This window comes from Myotis myotis, unplaced genomic scaffold, assembly GCF_014108235.1.
Source record: "Myotis myotis isolate mMyoMyo1 unplaced genomic scaffold, mMyoMyo1.p scaffold_m19_p_10, whole genome shotgun sequence".
In the NCBI taxonomy this organism is placed as follows: domain Eukaryota; kingdom Metazoa; phylum Chordata; class Mammalia; order Chiroptera; family Vespertilionidae; genus Myotis; species Myotis myotis.
In genome coordinates this window covers 42,069,388-42,087,906 of record NW_023416314.1, presented here as the reverse complement: position 1 = coordinate 42,087,906, position 18,519 = coordinate 42,069,388, and the positions used below count along the sequence as shown (strand labels likewise).

The following is an 18,519-nucleotide window of genomic DNA, read 5'->3' as shown; positions in this document are numbered from 1 at the left end:
ACAGAGATGAATAATTTTGAGAAAAAGCTGATAAAATTTACCTTCACTGTAAAAAGCAACCTTGGTAGGTAACTGCCTGTTAGATATCTTTTCTCATTTAATTCATGTATTCAACATTTAATAAGCATTTTTGTATTTTCAGTTATCAAATATACATATGCTATACCTCAGAAATTTTGTAGTCCAATAATGGAAACAGGAAAATTTAATAATAAAATAATAAAAATAACATCCTATAGTAATTAACATTTATTATGTTATATTCGGTGCCCTGTTAGCTGATTTTGAGATATACAGGGGTGGGCAAAAATAAGTTTATAGTCATTCATTTGAAAAAGACATGCCTGGAAACATTTATTTATTGATCAAAGGCCAGACATCCACAGAACAGTGTTTAATTTGAATCCAGGCTTTCTGTGTCTTAGACACCATGCCCCTCACTAGTGTCTTGCATACTCTGCCAAAAGCATTTAGGAAACATGTTATGAGATCAAAAGTAAACACTAGATCTTCATTTCTATATATCATGGTTTAAAAAGTCATAATGGCTTCCTTAGTGTATACTTTAGCTTTTCTTCATTAATTACAATAGTACAAAAAGTAGGCACAGATATGCTCAAAAAGTAAACCATAGAATCAGTATCTAGTACTTGATAGTCAATAGTTAAAGCTTCAAGGATTAGGGACATTTGGTAATTCATCACAGGAAATGGTAACTTTGGAGAACTGAAAAGATAGTGTAGTAGTAAAATGTAAGGAAGTTAAGGGCAAAGGCTCTTCACCATTTTCTGCACAAATTAGAATCTAGTGAAACCCATTAGCCCTTCTCCACAGAAAAATCACATATAAACACACTCATACTATTTTCTATGAAAATCAGAGATTTCACAAATGCCATGAAGACCTACATGGCTCTCTTAACCAGCCAAAGTAAAGAATTCATTGCTTTCAGCATACAAACAGTTATTCATAGCTAGACCTAAGCCATTTGGCTCCTGGAAAGAGACTCACTGTAACTATATCGATTTTAAGAGGCAGGCAGCTTAAAACTCAACTGAATAAATAGGTAGAACAACTCAGAGAAAAATAGAGGTAGAAACCTGATGGGAGTCACATCAATTTTGTTGTAGTTGGGAAGTTAGTCAATAGGAGGGATGCTTCATATATCCCACAAACACTGGGACAGCAGTGTGCTGGTGCTCACCAGCTTGTGAGAACCCGAAGTATGTATCTCATCTCCACTCTGTGTTCGGTGATGCTTTACAGGCAGCTGAAATCAGCATCTTACATATTCCATGGGAATCAGTAAACTCTGCAAAATGTAGAGGGAATTTGTATCTTTGTTTGTTTTCAGAGATACAGTTTACCAGCACACCAGTGTCTAGGGGTCTACCTTATGTTTGGCCTTGTGAAAGGCAATAGAAAATAAAAGTAAAAAATCTATTCCTCTGCACTCAAAGATCTTAAAGTCTAATGTGTGAAATAGTGACATAGACAAGTTCTAAAATAATGCATTAAATGTTGTGATAGTTTATAATACAAAATTATACCCCTGGCTTGCATTGCCATCTGAGTTGAAGTGATTCCAAAGGTAAATGGAGAATAGCATTCTGGCAATTCTGTGGAAGAATATAAGTATTGTGTCACCATTTTACTTTTCATGGAAAAATACTCTCCTGAGTTTTAAATTTTACAGTCTTAACTGAATCTAGCATTGAAAAATATGAAAACCAAATCTTGCTATTTTTTCTTTTGTTTTCTTTATCCATCAGATTTTTCCAAGTGAGTCAGATGACAATATTTGTATTACTTGCTTAAAAACATATTTTGCTTGAACAATACTATTTTATAAAGGAAGTGATTAGATTTGTTTTAGAAATATAGTAGTGCTTCCTGAATTTTTATGTGAGGGACTTTGGTTCTGATAATTCTACATGCATGTTAGCTGTTTGGAGCTTCAGAAAGATAAAACACAGAATATTAAAGTTGCGGGACTTTTACTTTCAGATGCTTAAAGAGCTATAATTGCAAATTGTGTTCCTAGATGAATCACACACACACCACACACCCACACACACACACACATAGAAAAAAGAAAAAACTCTAGATATCTATGGAGAACACTAGCTAGAACTTAGCAAGAGAACATGATGGCAAAGGAGAAATCTACTTGATATATTTGGGGACTCTTATAAAGTGCAAGCAAAATTTTGGATAACTTCATTTCGTGTGAATTGTACTGATGGTTTACAAAATGTCCAGGATACTATATAGACATGTTACTTGGTACAATTCTCAATGAGAATAAACTAGTGCTTAGCTTAGTATGTAGAGTAGGCTTGAGGTAAAATTATTTAATTCATATTCTAATAAATTTCAGTAGCTCAAGGAGACACCATTAAAAAGATACTCATAGTAGAGTCTTGAGGATCAGAGTAGCTCATTCCATAGGTCACAGGTAGAAATAAAAGAGTGACAAGAAAGAAAAAAACAGCTGTGTGCATGTGAAGGCATAACATTCTTTTCACTATATTTTTCCATACACTATGTAAGTCTTGATTCTTTGATTTATATATCTGTTGTATTCTCTGCCTGTTCTCTCTCTTCAATTGATCCATCTAGTACCCTGCCATCTGATCAGTTTGTGGAAAAAATGAATTTAAATGTTTTTCTCAAAAGGATGGACCTACTGAAATCTCACAGCCTTGAAGTCAATTATTTTTTTATTTCCTTCATTACCCTCGTTTCCAACCAGGCTTGTATTCTCACCATTTCTTTCATACCAGAGCTTAACTTCAAGTTGACTCATGCTGTTTTCCACCCTAAGATACCCATGCTTTCCCCTTTTGCTTTTAGTCTACTTTGTATTTGTAGTTCCACTCCTTTTATGAACCATTCTTTACCCATTGAATAAAATGTCTGAGGAAAATGAGAATGCTGGGATGGGTAAATTATATAAGGCAGGAATCCACTTAAGGTGTGTTCCATGAGAGGCCCAGAGGACACACCTTTCATCAAAACCATTAGGAATGAGCTGTGAAAGTGATACCAGCATCACTAAGAAGTTGAGAAGTGGCTCTTTTCTGTTGACCAGGAATGACAGTAAGAGATGCAATCCCAGAACCAGGCTCATGAATATAGATGTATATGATGAGGCCTTGACATAACAGAAACCAGATAGCAGTGGTTAATTACCAAAGATCAAAGGGGCTGCCATTATCATAAGGACCTACAAGATCCAAAAGGCAGACAGGAGAGCTTAAAGTGCAAACAGTTGTGAAGGTGATTAATAGAGCAGACATCATTGGGGCAAAATAGACAAATAGCCAACAAGGCGCTAGGTAACATTTAATACAGGAAGAAGACAAATGAACAAAAAGAAGGAGACTGGAAGAACTATCATACCTTGATGTAAATTTTGTGTTAAGTAAATACAGCAAAAAAAAATAGTTTTGGTAGAAAGTATCTTACTCTGTAGCGTAATTCTTAACAGGTTAGTAAAAGCCATTGGGTATCCTCAAGTCAAAGTCACCTGTCAGACAAGTCCTGTGCCCTCCAGGAATGGGCCTGCCTTAGTTTCCCTGCCACACTCAGTCATTGTCTGGAGAAGCTCATGGGAAATATGGCCTCCTTGGAATGTGATCATGGATTTAAGAGCTCAGTCGCTAAGACTGTTTTTCTCCGTAGTCTACAGTGTGAAGGGCTCATTTTAATAACCACCGCATCTCAAATTAAAAGAAAAATATTTAGGGCAATACAAAGAGAAGCAAAGCAACTGAGTCTTGAGACAGAGAATCCAGAGCAGCTAGGCTGCTCAGGAGAAGTTTAAGAGTACGTCATTTCCCAAGTCTTCATGCATCTCCCTCGAAGTTTCTGATGCTCAGGAAATGCAGTAGCAGGGTGAAGGATACATGAGTATTCCTTTTGCCACTTTTCTGTAACTCAGAAACTATCTTGAAATATAGTGTTAAAAATCCTCATGAGAGAGCATCTGATTGGCCCTGCTTGGACCTGGTGTCTAAGCCTCCAGTATTGATCAATCAGGTTCACGTGTGCAGGGTGGCGCATTGGGCCGCCCCTTTTAGCTTGTGGCTTATGTCTAACTGCTACACTGTATACCTGAAACTAATATAATAGTGAATGTTGACTGTAATTGAAAAATTAAAAAATGTTTTTAAAGAAAAGAAAGGGGAAATATTTTTGCCATAGAACCATCCAACACCATTCTAGTACCCACTCTTTATTCACCAACAGAGTGCATTAAGAACATGTGATTAGTGACAAATGTCTTCAAGTCAGTAGTCATGATCCTGAGGATTAAATAAATGGCTAAACAGAAGAATATTTTCAACTTTAAGTTTCCCTTTTAGCACAACAGCTCAAGGCAGAAGTACTGAGGATTACAAAATCAGTGATTAGATGAGTAACAGAACAGTCATATGAAATTGCAAAGTGTAAAGACTTTGTTAACATGTCCTATCTTTCCTGCAGGCCAGCAGAGATAGATTCAGATAATTTTGAAGCAAAGATTAAAAAATAATCAAGATTTAAAAATCTTACTCTGTTAGGCATAGAAATGAGAAACTGTCCCTCATGTATAATTTAGATTCTTCATAAAATTTTCCTGTTTATTATGTTAAATAATTACTTATTCTGACAATTACTGTTTTATAAATTTAATTTAATAATAATACTTTGCTACTAAGGATGAATAGTTCTATATATCATTAAAAGTTTAAAAAACTAATAATTCTCAATCTGAGGCAATTTATGAGAATTAAACAAAATTTGCAAAAATAATTGCATAATGTCTATGGTAACTTAAATCTATGTTTCTATACTCATTGCCCTATTTTGTGTTAGTCAGAAAAGAAATCCATTGTTGAAAACTAATTTTACAAAATTATGCATTTATTTTTCATTATTTATTCATTCAGTGAATATTTGCCAACACCTACTCTGTGTAAAAATAAATAAAACATGCTCTCAAAGGACATGTACTCTCACGAAGCATTTCTAACTGTGTCTTCCTATCAAAATAACCCACATGCCCCATCAGTACCTCAAAGTCAGCAAGTCCAAAACCAAATTTATTTTGTTTCATTTATAAACAATCGAATCCGTCTGTTGATGAGTGAAATTATTTCTGACAATGAAAGATGTAGGTGATTAAAAGATATACTATCTGAAACAACAACCAAGTGCTCCTCTGACCCCCAGCAACATGTCTTTCTGCTTAAATGTCTAGGACAGTGATCAAAATTAAAAAATTTTTATCTCCCTTTGTGATGCCACCTTCTTTCCAGTCAACCAAGCCTAATTTATTCATGTCACCTTTGGCCTTTCTATCTTTAACATCAGAACTATTACCATATAAACTAAGTATCACTTCTTTGATGCTGCACTTACTAAACTTTCTCATTTCCAACTCCACAATTCTGTGCCTTTAGAATCCCTCTTTGCTATGGGCACATCCTACCAGGGGCCTTACTCCAGGCTCTCCTCATTGCAATTTATCTTCTATGCAATTGTCAGGTTAATCTTATAATGGAATCACAACATTGCTTAAAATAACCTTTAATAGCTTCTCATGCTGTCCAAATTATAAACAAATCCCATCAGCCAAGAAAACACTAAATCCTAACCTTGTGTATTTTCCTTAACATTTTAAAAATATGTTTTTATTGATTTCAAAGAAGAAGAGAAAGGAGAGAGAGAGAGAGAGAGAGAGAGAGAGAGAGAGAGAGAGAGAGAGAGAGAGAGGATCCTTGATCACCTGCCTCCTGCACACCCCACACTGGGGACTGAGCCAGCCGTTAACCCAGGCATATGCCCTGACCAACCGGTAATCAAACCGTGACCTCCTGGTTCATAGGTCAATGCTCAACCTCTGAGCTATGCCAGCCCAGCATTTTCCTTAACATTTTAAGAAATTATCTAGTTCATCATTCTATTTTTCAGATAAAGAAACTTATGCCCTTAGCTGTAGTGTCTTTTCTTTGAGCCACACAGTTGGCAGAGCAGTTTTCTGGTTTTCTGGGTGTATAATGGAGGATTCTTAGAACTCTACTATGCACCTCTCAAGCATGGAAATGTTTAAACTACATGCTGCCATCTTTGTTGAGTCTCTTCTCCCCTCTCTTGTCCACTTATGTAAAATGTATACCAAAATTATAAGTATAAAGATTTCTTTGCAGTACACCTGGGGATGCAGTTATCTCTTAGAGATCCTGATTTCAATTTCTTTGGATAAATACCCAGAGGTGAAATACTGGATCACATGGTATGGTAATTCTATTTTTAATTTTCAAGAAACCTTCATACTGTTTATTGTAATGGCTGTACCAATTTAAATTCTCACCAACAGTATACCAGAATTCCCCAATCTCCACATGCTCAGCAACATTTGTTACCTTTTCTTTTTGATAATAGGCAGTTTAACAAGCATGAGGTGATATTGTGATTTTGATCTCCATTTCTCTGATAGTGAGCACCTTTACATGTATCTGTTGGCCTATAGTTAACAATACTATAGTATATACTTAAATTTGATAAGAAGGTAGGTATTATATTGTGTTCTTACCACAACATAATAATACTAGAGGCCCAGTGCATGAATTCGTGCACCAGGGGGGTCCCTAGGCCTGGCCTGCAGGATTGGGCTGAAACTGGCTCTCTGACATGTCCCGAGGGGTCGCAGATTGCGAGAGGTCAATCATACTGCAATAAAATAGTTAAGATAAGATTTCTATGCAAGTTCTACAAAATAAGTTTTCCAAACTCACCAGCAATATTTATTCCTCATGTAAAACATACTGACTGATGTTTTAGTAGCTAGTTTAATACTCATAGCTCATTCCCTGTGTCCTCAGTGCCCCCAGTAAGTGAACTGTAGGCTACTTGTTTTTTTTTCAATCATCATAATTATTGTAATGGAAATTTATACAGAATATCAAAATATGGTTTATGAAAGAAGGATAATATGGAATTCAAATTTGCAGAACTACATTAAAAGGCCCTAACTCTACATCAAATGATTATAAATAAATCACATATATAAGTTTTAGGTTGAAAGAAAATGTTTGGTGTAGGTTAAAATTATTTTTATGACTTGTATATGAAAACAACTTTATTAACTAGTTAACCTAACCATCAACTAAGTAGAGTTGAATAAAATGACTTCTGTTTTGCTTGTTTATATGATTCTCTTTTCTAAAGCATGAAATAGATCTTCAAGAGTAAGGAATAAATTAACTCAACCACTGACTATGTGTTAAGCACTGTGTTCATGAATAAATGGCAGGTAAATAAAACATGTTTGCTTTCGCCTGAACAGCCAAGACAAAATAAGATAATGTACATGAAATTACTTGGTAAACATTAATCACTATACAGATGTTAATTAATGTACTCCTTGAGAACCAACCTGGAAGTTGCTTCCACTTGACCCCCCATCCTGTCTGATTTTCCTTCTTTTATTAAAAAGGGAACCCCCATGCAGCCCCCTGATTTTTCATTTCTATTTTACTGCTTGTTCCTGATTGTTAAATCCATTTGCTCATGCTAACAAACATTTAATATATATGTACTGTATACCTGAAATTATGCTACTAACTGGAGATACTTTCAAAGCATCTGCCATTCCACATAGTTACACACACACACACACACACACACACACACACACACACACACTATTTAATAGATTATTTATAAGAAACACATAGTAGAATAAAATTCAGAACTGAATTCTGGGACTTCTTTTAAATGTTGTGTATCCAATGTTTAAAACAATTGTTCAGTTTTATTTTTAATTAAAACATGTAAACACAGAGTCAGAGTGTCATTATGGTTTTTTCTTTGCTTGTTTTCCCCCCCACTTCTCTGAGCATCCACATTTCCTGGTGCCAACTAACTCACCCCGGGGGGCAGACAGGTGAAGCACAACAGAATGGTGCATAAATCCCCCAAGGGTATTTTTATTTCAATTATGTAAATAGCAACATCATAATGGTCCCTTATAAAAATTTTCCATTCATAGTGGTAAATTGGTGACCTTCCCTTAACGCACTCTGATAAGGGTAAGAGAAGTCTAAAGGCCAAGGCAAGTAGCTGCTCTCAGATCAGAAATGGTACTTGTTTGTGTCTAGAATAAGATGTGTCTGGTGACTTGAAGCTGCACCAGGGGTAATGTAGCTTAGGTAAACAAGAGAAAAAAATTTTTGGAAGTGAAGTTAATGACAATAATTCACCTTGTTGTCTGGCATTGTTCTTTCAACATCTATATTTTTATCCCTTCTAATTATCTACATCTTGAAAGGTAAGACCCTCCCCTCTTATCACTGGTCTCTGATCTCTAAACCCTCCATGCTTCTGATTATACTTACTCTCCACTGTTTTGTTCACTTCCATGAGCCTGATACCTATTAAGAAATTCCAAATCCCAAAAATACTACAATTTGTCAGTCACAAAATAGTCCTGGAAATGTAAAGTACAGCATAGGGAATATAGTCAATAATATTATAATAACTATGTATGGTATCAGGTGGGTACTGGAAATATTGGGAGGACACTTTGTAAAGAATCTGATGATCTAACCACTATGTTGTACAACTGAAACTAATACAAAAATATTGAATGTAAACTGTAATTAAAAATAAAATTAAAGAAAAGAAATTCCAAATCCCATATAAATATTTTGTTTTCATCTATTTAGTTAATCATAGCAAAATCTGTGCTTCTTGTCAAAGGAACTAAGTTATTTATCTCTAATAACCATAGGATATAGCAATATGCTCTAGGTTTTTTTAGTACAATAAGAAATAAGGTCAATTTCAAATTTAAGTAATTGCGCACAATATCTCATATGTACTATATTAATCTGTTTATAAATATCTATTACCTTGAAAATAAAATGTTATTTTGAGGGTTAAGTACATAAAATTAACACTTATTACCTAATTATTGAAATAAGAAATTATTGAAGGAATTATTGATATATATATCATATCCACACTAGCAGCAGTGGCTGTTATCACTATTAGTAATTTCTGATAAGTTAAATTGTTAATTTAAAGGAAAGGAAGTCTTTTGTGTTTGAATAAATAATGGCAAATGAACCTTTTACCTAATCACTCTCCACCATGTAAGAGTGCAGTTTTCTTTTAGTTCAACAATCCTTACTAATCTTTGTTATTTAATTGATTAAAAACAATTGTTTTAATTAATATTCCTTTGCTGATGGTAAAATCAAATATTCTTCCTGTATTACTAGCAGTTCTTCTTTGGGGAATTCCATTTTAATGCATTTTACTCATTTTTTATTATCTTTTTTTCTGTTTTACATTAAGCACTTTATTCAACTGAGTGTTGTATGTGCTTTAATTGTGTCTCCCAGTTCATGATTATCCTTTTTACTCTGTGGAACTAAAGGGTTATTTTAAATAATAAAATAATTCTTTGTATTTTATCAAATCAAATATATATATCTGTGCCTCTATGGTTTATATCTTTCATGTTATCATGAGAAAATTATTTCTCACTCAAGGATTATATAAATATTTTCCTGATTTTTAAAAACTTCTCACCTGAAGAATATGTCTTCACTGATTTTAGAGAGGAAGGAAGGGAGAGAGAAAAACAAACATCGATGTGAGAGAGAAACCTATTGCTTGCCTCCCATATGCGTGCGACCAGGAATCAAATCCACAACCTAGGTATGTGCCCTGACTGGAATCAAACCTTTTGGTGTAGGGACAATGCTTCAAGCAACTGAGCTACCCAGCCACAACGGACCTGATTTCAATTTAAATTATGTGTGGTTTATACATGAGTAAATATTTAACCATCAGGAAATAATTTAAATATATACTGTGGTGTATGCTTTATCATATTTTTTCAAATGGAATTTACCCAACTCCATTTATTCAATAACTTATTCTATTACTACTGGTTTATGAGGCTTCCTTTATATTTCACTAAATGTTTATGTAGGCCTCTCCCTGTATTTTTAATTCTGTCCCAGGGTTGCATTTGTTTCCAAAAAGGTACTAAATTATTGTAATTCTGTTGGGAGTGAATTCTTATGTATGTAGTCTCTGAGAAGAGATGGTTCCCTGCTAAGTTAAAATGAATTTTCACTTCAAATCTGAGCTTAATTGTTCTAAAATTCCAAGGCAAAATTAGTGAATTATTTGTTTAGACCAAGTCATACTCCTGGTTAAATAGAATATTTCAGGAAAAGCAAAATAAAATGTAAGTCAATTAGCAAGAACATATTTAATATCTATGAAAAGCAAAAATATCTACTAAGCAATTAGCTAAAAATAACCCCTTCTTCTCATGAGACCATATTAATAAGGACAAACTTATAATCGAGTTGAAGTATAAAAATATAACAAATTATTGATGAGTACAAGATATTAAGTGGCAAGCACCAAATAAATGTAGGTAAGTAATTTGAACTTAATTAAATATCTTATTTCAGTGATGAATCTCACAGGTATAATATTGAGTGAAAGAAGCAGATACAAATTAGATAGATAGATATAGATAGATGATGATAGATAGATAGATAGATAGATAGATAGATAGATAGATAGATAGATAGATAGATAGATAGATAGATAGATGAAGAACAGAGAAAAGTATTTATGCTAATAGAAGTCATGAGAATCGTTACTATAGAAGAGGACATTGATGAGGATGAAGTGTTATGAAGTCTCCTGGGTTGGTGGTAATATTTTATCAGTTGATCTTGGAAGGTGTTACAGGAGTGTATACAGATGTCAAATTTCATTGAGCTGTACTCTAAAGTTCTGTGAACTAAATGTATATCATCTAAAAATAATTTTGAAATTCTAAATTTAGAAAGTCAAGATCTTACAAGAGAATTCTGCCTCTTCAGACTGTAATGTCATTCTACCATAACTCTACTCTCCCTACCTTCCTCTTGACTGGAATCCCTGGACTTGAATGGGCCCATGCCTGGATCTCCATCCCCTTCTGCTGCCTCTATTTAACTGCCCTCTCTGGGAATACCTTGATCCTATTTGTAGTCTTCACTGAGCCAAGCCTCCATGAGCCTATGTACTATTTCCTCTCCATGTTGTCCACCACTGACATTGGCTTATGCATCTCTACACTGGTAACAGTACTGGGAATATTCTGGGTCAATGCACGGGAAATCAGCTTGAATGCTTGCTTATCACAGATGTTCTTCATTCACCTCTTCACTTTCATGGAATCCTCAGTGCTCCTGGCTATGGCCTTTGATCGTTTTGTGGCCATTTCTAACCCCCTGAGATATGCTACCATTCTAACTCATGCAAGGATTGCACAAATTGGCATGGCAGTCATTACCAGGGGGACTGTCATTCTGACACCACTAGTCTTACTTCTTAAGCGTCTATCATTCTGCCACAGCCACGTGCTCCATCACTCCTACTGCTTCCACCCTGATGTGATGAAGCTCTCGTGTTCAGATACAAAAATCAATAGTGCATTTGGACTATTTGCAATTATCTCTACTGCTGGAGTGGACTCTATCTTTATTCTGCTTTCCTATGTCTTGATCATTTGCTCAGTTCGCAACATTGCATCCCCAGAGGAGACAAAAAAGGCCTTCAGCACCTGCATTTCTCATATCACTGCTGTGTCCATATTCTACATCCCTTTGATCAGCCTACCCTTTGTTCACAGATTTGGAAAACATGCTCCACCCTTTGTGCCCACACTCATTGCTAATTTATACTTGCTTATTCCCCCTGTGATGAATCCCATCATCTATAGTGTGAAAACAAAGCAGATTCAAAAAGTTGTGCTCAAACTTCTCTGTTCCAAGAGAACTCATATTTAACAGTCATTGCTCCCTTAAAATCCCATCTCAAAGTCAATGAAAATTCATCACAAATCGGAGTTATAAACCTGTGCAATTTTAGAGTTGTATGGAACTAGAAATTATCCAAATTAAACATATCTACAATGTAGCTAGTCCTAGTTAAAGTAATCATTGTCTAGACCAAAATACTAATTTAGATTCTCACTGCCTCTCAGTTACCCTATTCCCATAAATGACTAACTGACCTCCCATCTCTATGCTGTTTCTGCCAAAAACTGCCTGTCATTCATTTTGAATTAACTTTCCAAATATCCAGCTCAAATAAAATTTAAAAACAAGCCAATAAGCATCTCTTCCAGGTTTATTTCTCATTCTACAACTAAATAAAGCATTAACTCTTGTTTGTGATAAAGTCCTCCACAATTTAAGTTCAACTTTCCTTTAAAATTTGATCTACCTCTTTCTTTTTTCACCTACTCTGCAGTCTAAGAAAACCAGTCTGCTAACTGCTCCATCATGCAGCTTTCTTAATAGTGGGCTTTACTCTGACCTCAACCTTGACACCCACTCCTTCACCTTGAAATACTACACGTGCAAAGGCTCATCTTTCAATATCTTCTCCATTAAATTTTCATGACTGCTTCAATTATAGCTGTTCTTTCCTTCTCATAATTTGCCTGCTATGGTGATTTCTCTGTATCTATTTCTTTTTCCTTTATGTGTTTTTGACCATATGTTGTGGATACATACTAGTAGTAGTTCTGGTATTACTTCCATAAAGCAGTAAATTCCCTAAATTAAAAAATGTCTGTGTTTCCTCTGATGCTGCTACAATACCTGAAGTATATCTTCCACATAGCAGATAGTCAATGAGAGTTGTTAAATTGAACGGAACATAAGAGACTATCAAATAGTCAGCCATCTGAATAATTTCAGTGATAAGTCATTCAATTCAATGTTTGGCATGTGTAACATAAGAAATTTTTCTTATAACTGTTTTCAGCTTTTCTGTCTATATTACCTAACAATTGATCATAGCTCTGACTTTCCAAACCGTATAGGCAAAGTCCAATTTGGGGGCCTGAGATCTCAATCTCAGGAACTTACCCCGGCTTGCATAAAGCCCAATATGACTAAGAATAATTCAACTCATTCTTTTCATGAATAAATGTTTTTCAGAACTATTAAGTAATTTTTAAAATATTTTCAGGTACTAAAGATAAAAACTAATGCTTACTCACTCTTTGTTCCTGCATCCTATAAATCTGTATTTTCTTTCTATTATAACAACAAAATACCTCTTCCTCTCCATTCTTACACCTAAGCTAGGACACTAAAATATTTCAACTAAATCAGTTTTCTTATAGGTTTCTTGGTCTCCAATCTTGTCCCTTTTCCTCCTATTTTTTCATAAAACAATCAGGAAAAAAAAGGTTTTCAAATTAAATTTTAGTTATATCAGAAATAATAAATATACTTTCATTAATGAGAGATTTTATAGAAAAGACCAAAGTCCTCCTTGATATATCCCCTCAAGTCCAATCTTTCTAATTTCTCCATAGCAAATCACTTCATAAGTTTGGCATTTATCTCACCTTTTTATGCATTTATATCCATAGGAATGGGAAATATAAAATTTAAAGGAAAATTTATCAATTGTATTTCAGACAGTAACAAAATTCCTTAGGGATACTTTGCCTATTATTTCAAAAACTACATTAAAACCAATAAGAGAAACTTGCTCATTACTCAAAACTCCTACATACCTCACTCACTTCTTTACAAAGAATGATAAGACTGTGTAACACTTTACCACATGAGGCATCACCAGCTCAGAGTTTTGTGGCCATTAAAGTAGAACTAATAAAACCAAGCACATACTCCCAAATTATATTCTTATTCATCTTCCAACACAACACATATTGAGCATCTATGATAAGCCAGGTATTATTAGAACAGATATTAAGACCATAAGAATCAACAAGATTAGCTTCTTGCTTTAAGTTAGCTTAATGAGGAATATAACTTGTGAAAATGTAATGTCATTAAAATTTTTATTATAGATATTCCCTCTTTAAAGAAAACTCAATAAAGGACACATACATTGAAAATTTTGAATTATAAATACTTACTAATCTACTAATCTACTCTTTAGGAATGCCCAATGAAATATCCTAATATTATGGAAATGTTAGTAACATTTTGAAAGCATGAATGACAATAGCTGAAATGAACACTTTGCCCATTAGACCAAGCTTCCAAATATATACTTCCAAGAACTGGTATCTCTCTGTCCTGATTTGTTTTCTTAAAGTATACATAATAAAGAATTAAGTTTTGTTTAGTCTTAGAATAAATTAGATGTTGTGATCTAGGATTCTTACATACTAGAGGCTCAATACATGAAATCCGTGCACTAGTAGGGTCCCTAGCAGCTGACGGCTGCCAGCCGGGTAATCCCGCTCTTCTCCCAGTCACCAGCCACCACCACCAGCCAGGGCCTCCCTCCCTTACCCCAGCTGGCCCTGCCCCTGGTTAAACTCCTGGACGAGCTCCCGGTAGAGGGGACAAGTTGCATACTACACTCTTATTATATAGGATAATTTAATTACCACTGATTCATTCTTTCATTTATTGAGTGTCTACTTTCCCCGGACATTGCACAATATGGTAGTGTTGCAGAGACAAATAAGATATTGTCATGATTAGTGAAATAAAATATGTAGATTAGAGAGTGAGCAATCAAAATCTGAAGGATTTGTGTGATGTATTACAATATCTATACTAATAATAGACAAATATGTAAATTGACCATCTTTCTGATACGCCCACAGACAATCAGGAGTGAGTATGCAAATTAACCCAACAAAGATGGCGGGCCTGTGGGCAGCATGCACGCACACAGGCGCTGAGTGGCGGGGGCAGGGCGGGATGGAGAGCAGAGCAGGAGAGCGGGTGGAGAACGGGCAGTTTGGGGGTCTTAGCAGAGTGGCTGGGGTCCCAAGGACACCACTGGAGTGTCCAGTCCTGTCAGCCCAGCCTGAGGGCAGCTGAAGTTCCTGGTCCTTTTGGTTTCTGCAGCCCCTGGACTGGAAGCGGAAACCAAGAGCACGGGGAGCACCAGGAATAATGGGAATCCTAGTTCTGGTGGCAGATGCATTGCGGGATCTCCTAGACCAGAGGTTCTCAACCTGTGGGTCGCGACCCCTTTCGAGGTTGAATGACCCTTTCACTGAGGTCTCCTAAAACCATCAGAAAACACATATATAATCATATATTGTTTTGTGATTAGTCACTGTGCTTTAATTATGCTCAATTTTTAATAATGAAATTGTGGGTTGCCACAACATGAGGAACTGTATTAAAGGGTCGCGGCATTAGGAAGGTTGAGAACCACTGTCCTGGACACTAGAGCAAAGTGAGCCTGGAGCAAATTACTGTGGAGGGTGGGGGATGGAGGGAAAGCAAAGGTTAGAGACATAAGTAAAGTCAGAGTCTCGAAGAAAAATTAAAAGGAAGATATCCAGCAACTTCTAGGAATCTCCACCAATGGAGCAAAAACAAAAAAGACCTCTATTATTCTGTGAGCACCAAACCATACTGGGTTGGGGTCTCGGACAATTCGCTTACAAAATATGATTGCAAAGACAGACAGAAAGTCCCAGATTGGAGCAGTCTCCCTGGAGGGCTCCCAGATTGGAGAGGGTACAGGTCAGGCTGAGGGACCCAACCCCCATGCACAAATTTTGTGCACTGGGCCCCTAGTATACAATATAAGCAGAAGGAGTAATAAGAATATATAAGAAGAATGTATAATCCAACCTGGAATGATCAGGAAACAATTGCAATGTGTTGTTTGAAGTACAAAATCAAGAAGTAAAGAGATCAATTTCAAAATGGCAGCAAGAGGAGATCTGTGTACATGCTCCCCAGGGAAAGTACTATAATAGCAAAAATCATATATAGATACAGGAATATACATTTAAATCCTCTGGAAATTGCCCTAAAGTTATATAGCAAATGAAAAACCATTTACTTAAGAAAATCTGTTAAATCACTGTAAGAACAGTCATTGTTCACTTGAATTGCAGCCAGCTTTCATCCTCATTCCCTCCCCGCCTGCCCCCGCCCCGGCCCACCTCAGCACATTGATATCTCCACTCCTAGTAAGTGTAGTTAAGGACACAGTGCTTCCTTTCCCACTTTCTTACCCCACCTCCATTCCCACCAGCCCCTTAGTGTGAGGCTATAGTATCTCCCAGGAAGGTCAGACTATAGTATTTCTCATTCCCCATACCCCAGCTCTAATTGTGGGAGTTAAATTCAGGTGAGTGCAGTCAAGAAATCAGTGGCTTCATCCAGCCAGCCCTAATAGTATGGCAGAGACTCAATTCCAGGCATGACAGTCAGAGAATACTGGGGACCCCAATCACCATCCTCCCAGCTTCTATCATAAGGCAGAGCTGCAAGCTGAAAAGTTGAAAAGACTGTATGCTCTCTTGTCTAGTGCCATGCATATAAAGCAGGGGTTTAGCTCCAAGAGAAGTAAGCCATGGTGAAATTAAATTATACATTAATAACAAAAAATTAGATATTTGAAAATTAAACAATACACTCATAATCAATAGTCCAAAAAAGAAATCACAAAGGAAATAAGAAAAATTTTTGAGATAGATGAATGAAAATGTGAGGTGAAATGAAAGAGTGCTTATAGGAAAATTTATAGCTTTAAATGCCTATATTGAATAAAGAAATATCTAAAATTAATTACCTAAACCTCCACTTTAATATTTTGAGGGGAAAACTAAGATCAAGAAAAAGAAAAAAATAATAATGATTGTATTGGTGGAAATTAATGAAATAGAGAATTGAAAAAAAAAAACAATAAATATGATCAACAAAACCAAAAGTTTGTTTCCTTGGATAAATTGACAGCTGGTTTTAAAATACATTTTGAATTTTAAGACACCTAGTGCTGAGACTGACCAGCAGACCCTGAGTGACGGATGAATAATTACTCTGACACATGTTCCTGTGAAAGAGAGGACTAAAGGACTGCCTGGCTAAAGAAACCAGACAGCCCTATTTGCCTGCCTCCTTAGGCTTTTACTGTAGCAACAGCTGGAACTAAAATTAACACCTAGAGACTATCAGCAGGGTAAAGTATCATTGAGAAAACATATGCATCTGTAGTGTTCTTTAAACAAGGGCATGTCTAAAGACTAAACATAGAAATAAACACCCGGGGGTTCAGACTCGTTTGGAAAAGTCAAGGCCCTCAACCGTTCGAAGAATCCTTCATGCAGACTTTCCAACCAACTCCCATGCTTCCCCGCAACCCAGAATAGCCAAAATCATCTTGGGAGGAGGGCGGGGAGAGTGCAAAGTTGGAGGATTCACATTAAACAATTTCAAATTTTACTACAAAGCTACAGTCATCCTGACAGTGTGGTTGTGCATAGGATAGATATAGAGACCAATGGAATAGAATTGAGAATATAAAAATAAACTTTCACATTTCTTGTTGAGTTTTTTTTTTATTTTTTTTTATTTATTTCAGAGAGGAACCATGAATCTGTTTGATTCCCAGTCAGGACACATGCCATAGTTGCAGGCTCAATCCTCAGTAGGGGCCGTGCAGGAGGCAGTCTATCAATCATCTCTCTTATCATTGACGTTTCTATCTCTCTCCCTCTCCTTTCTCTCTGAAATCAATAAAAATATTTTTTAAATAACCTAAAATTTACTGTAGCAGTAGTTGCACAACTCTGTAAATAGTAAAAACATTAAACTTTTACATATTAAATGGGTAAATTATACTATCTGTGAATTAAATTATAATAAAACTGTCACATTAAAAAAAAAATGACTGGACATTACATAAGGAAGGTGGGGCAAGCACATATGCCCAAATTACTCTTACCTTTAAAAAAAAGAAAATATGTTTGGGAGCCCTAACTGGTTTGCCTCAGCAGATAGAGTGTCGGACTGCGGTCTCAAGGGTCCCAGGTTCGATTCCGGTCAAGGGCATGTACTTTGGTTGCGGGCACATCCCCAGTGGGGAGTGTGCAGGAGGCAGCTGATCGATGTTCCTCTCTCATCGATGTTTCTAACTCTCTATTCCTGTCCCTTCCTCTCTGTACAAAATCAATAAAATATATTTTTTTATAAAAAGAAAATATGTTTGGGAAATAGATAAATTAGTAGTAACAACAGAATATAAGTAAAAATATAATCAGCAATCTATAAATTTGGCGAATCTATAAAATGTAGAACAAAGATAAAATAACATTGATAGATGAAACTGTAGCCCAAAATAAGTACAGGAGAATATTGAAGAGGAAGAGGAGGCTACTCAAAGACATGCTCTAAATTCTGAGTGTTGGATTAGAGAATTCTAGTGAAATCTCAAGTCATTTTACTTCTCTTCCTCAAACCTAACTTAGCTCTATTTGTGCCATATTTTAGGTCACAGAGAAACATGCCTATCTGGAAAAAAAAATAGTGATAGAGAATTTTGACCTTAAATTTATTTCTGTAGCCCCCAGCCTTCTTACTTAAAGTTAAAAAGATCGTTAGGGGTGCTTTAATCCAAGCATAAGACTCAACATTTTAACTCCTGGAAGTGGCATTTTACTCATCTATTTAATGACCAGAAATAGGAAATTAAAAAACCCAG

General features: G+C 35.7%; 1 protein-coding gene across 1 annotated transcript; it reads left to right on the top strand.

Annotated features, from left to right (window-relative positions):
- The first annotated feature begins 10,913 nt into the window (after nt 1-10,913).
- LOC118662922 (olfactory receptor 51F2-like) lies at nt 10,914-11,858 on the top strand. The gene has a single exon (XM_036321975.1). It carries the CDS (start codon nt 10,914-10,916, stop codon nt 11,856-11,858), a length of 945 nt encoding a protein of 314 aa, XP_036177868.1.
- The last annotated feature ends 6,661 nt before the right edge of the window (nt 11,859-18,519 follow it).

Excerpts from the sequence above, each read along its gene's own strand:
- LOC118662922 (XM_036321975.1), top strand. The coding sequence starts at position 10,914 with ATGTCATTCTACCATAACTCTACTCTCCCTACCTTCCTCTTGACTGGA.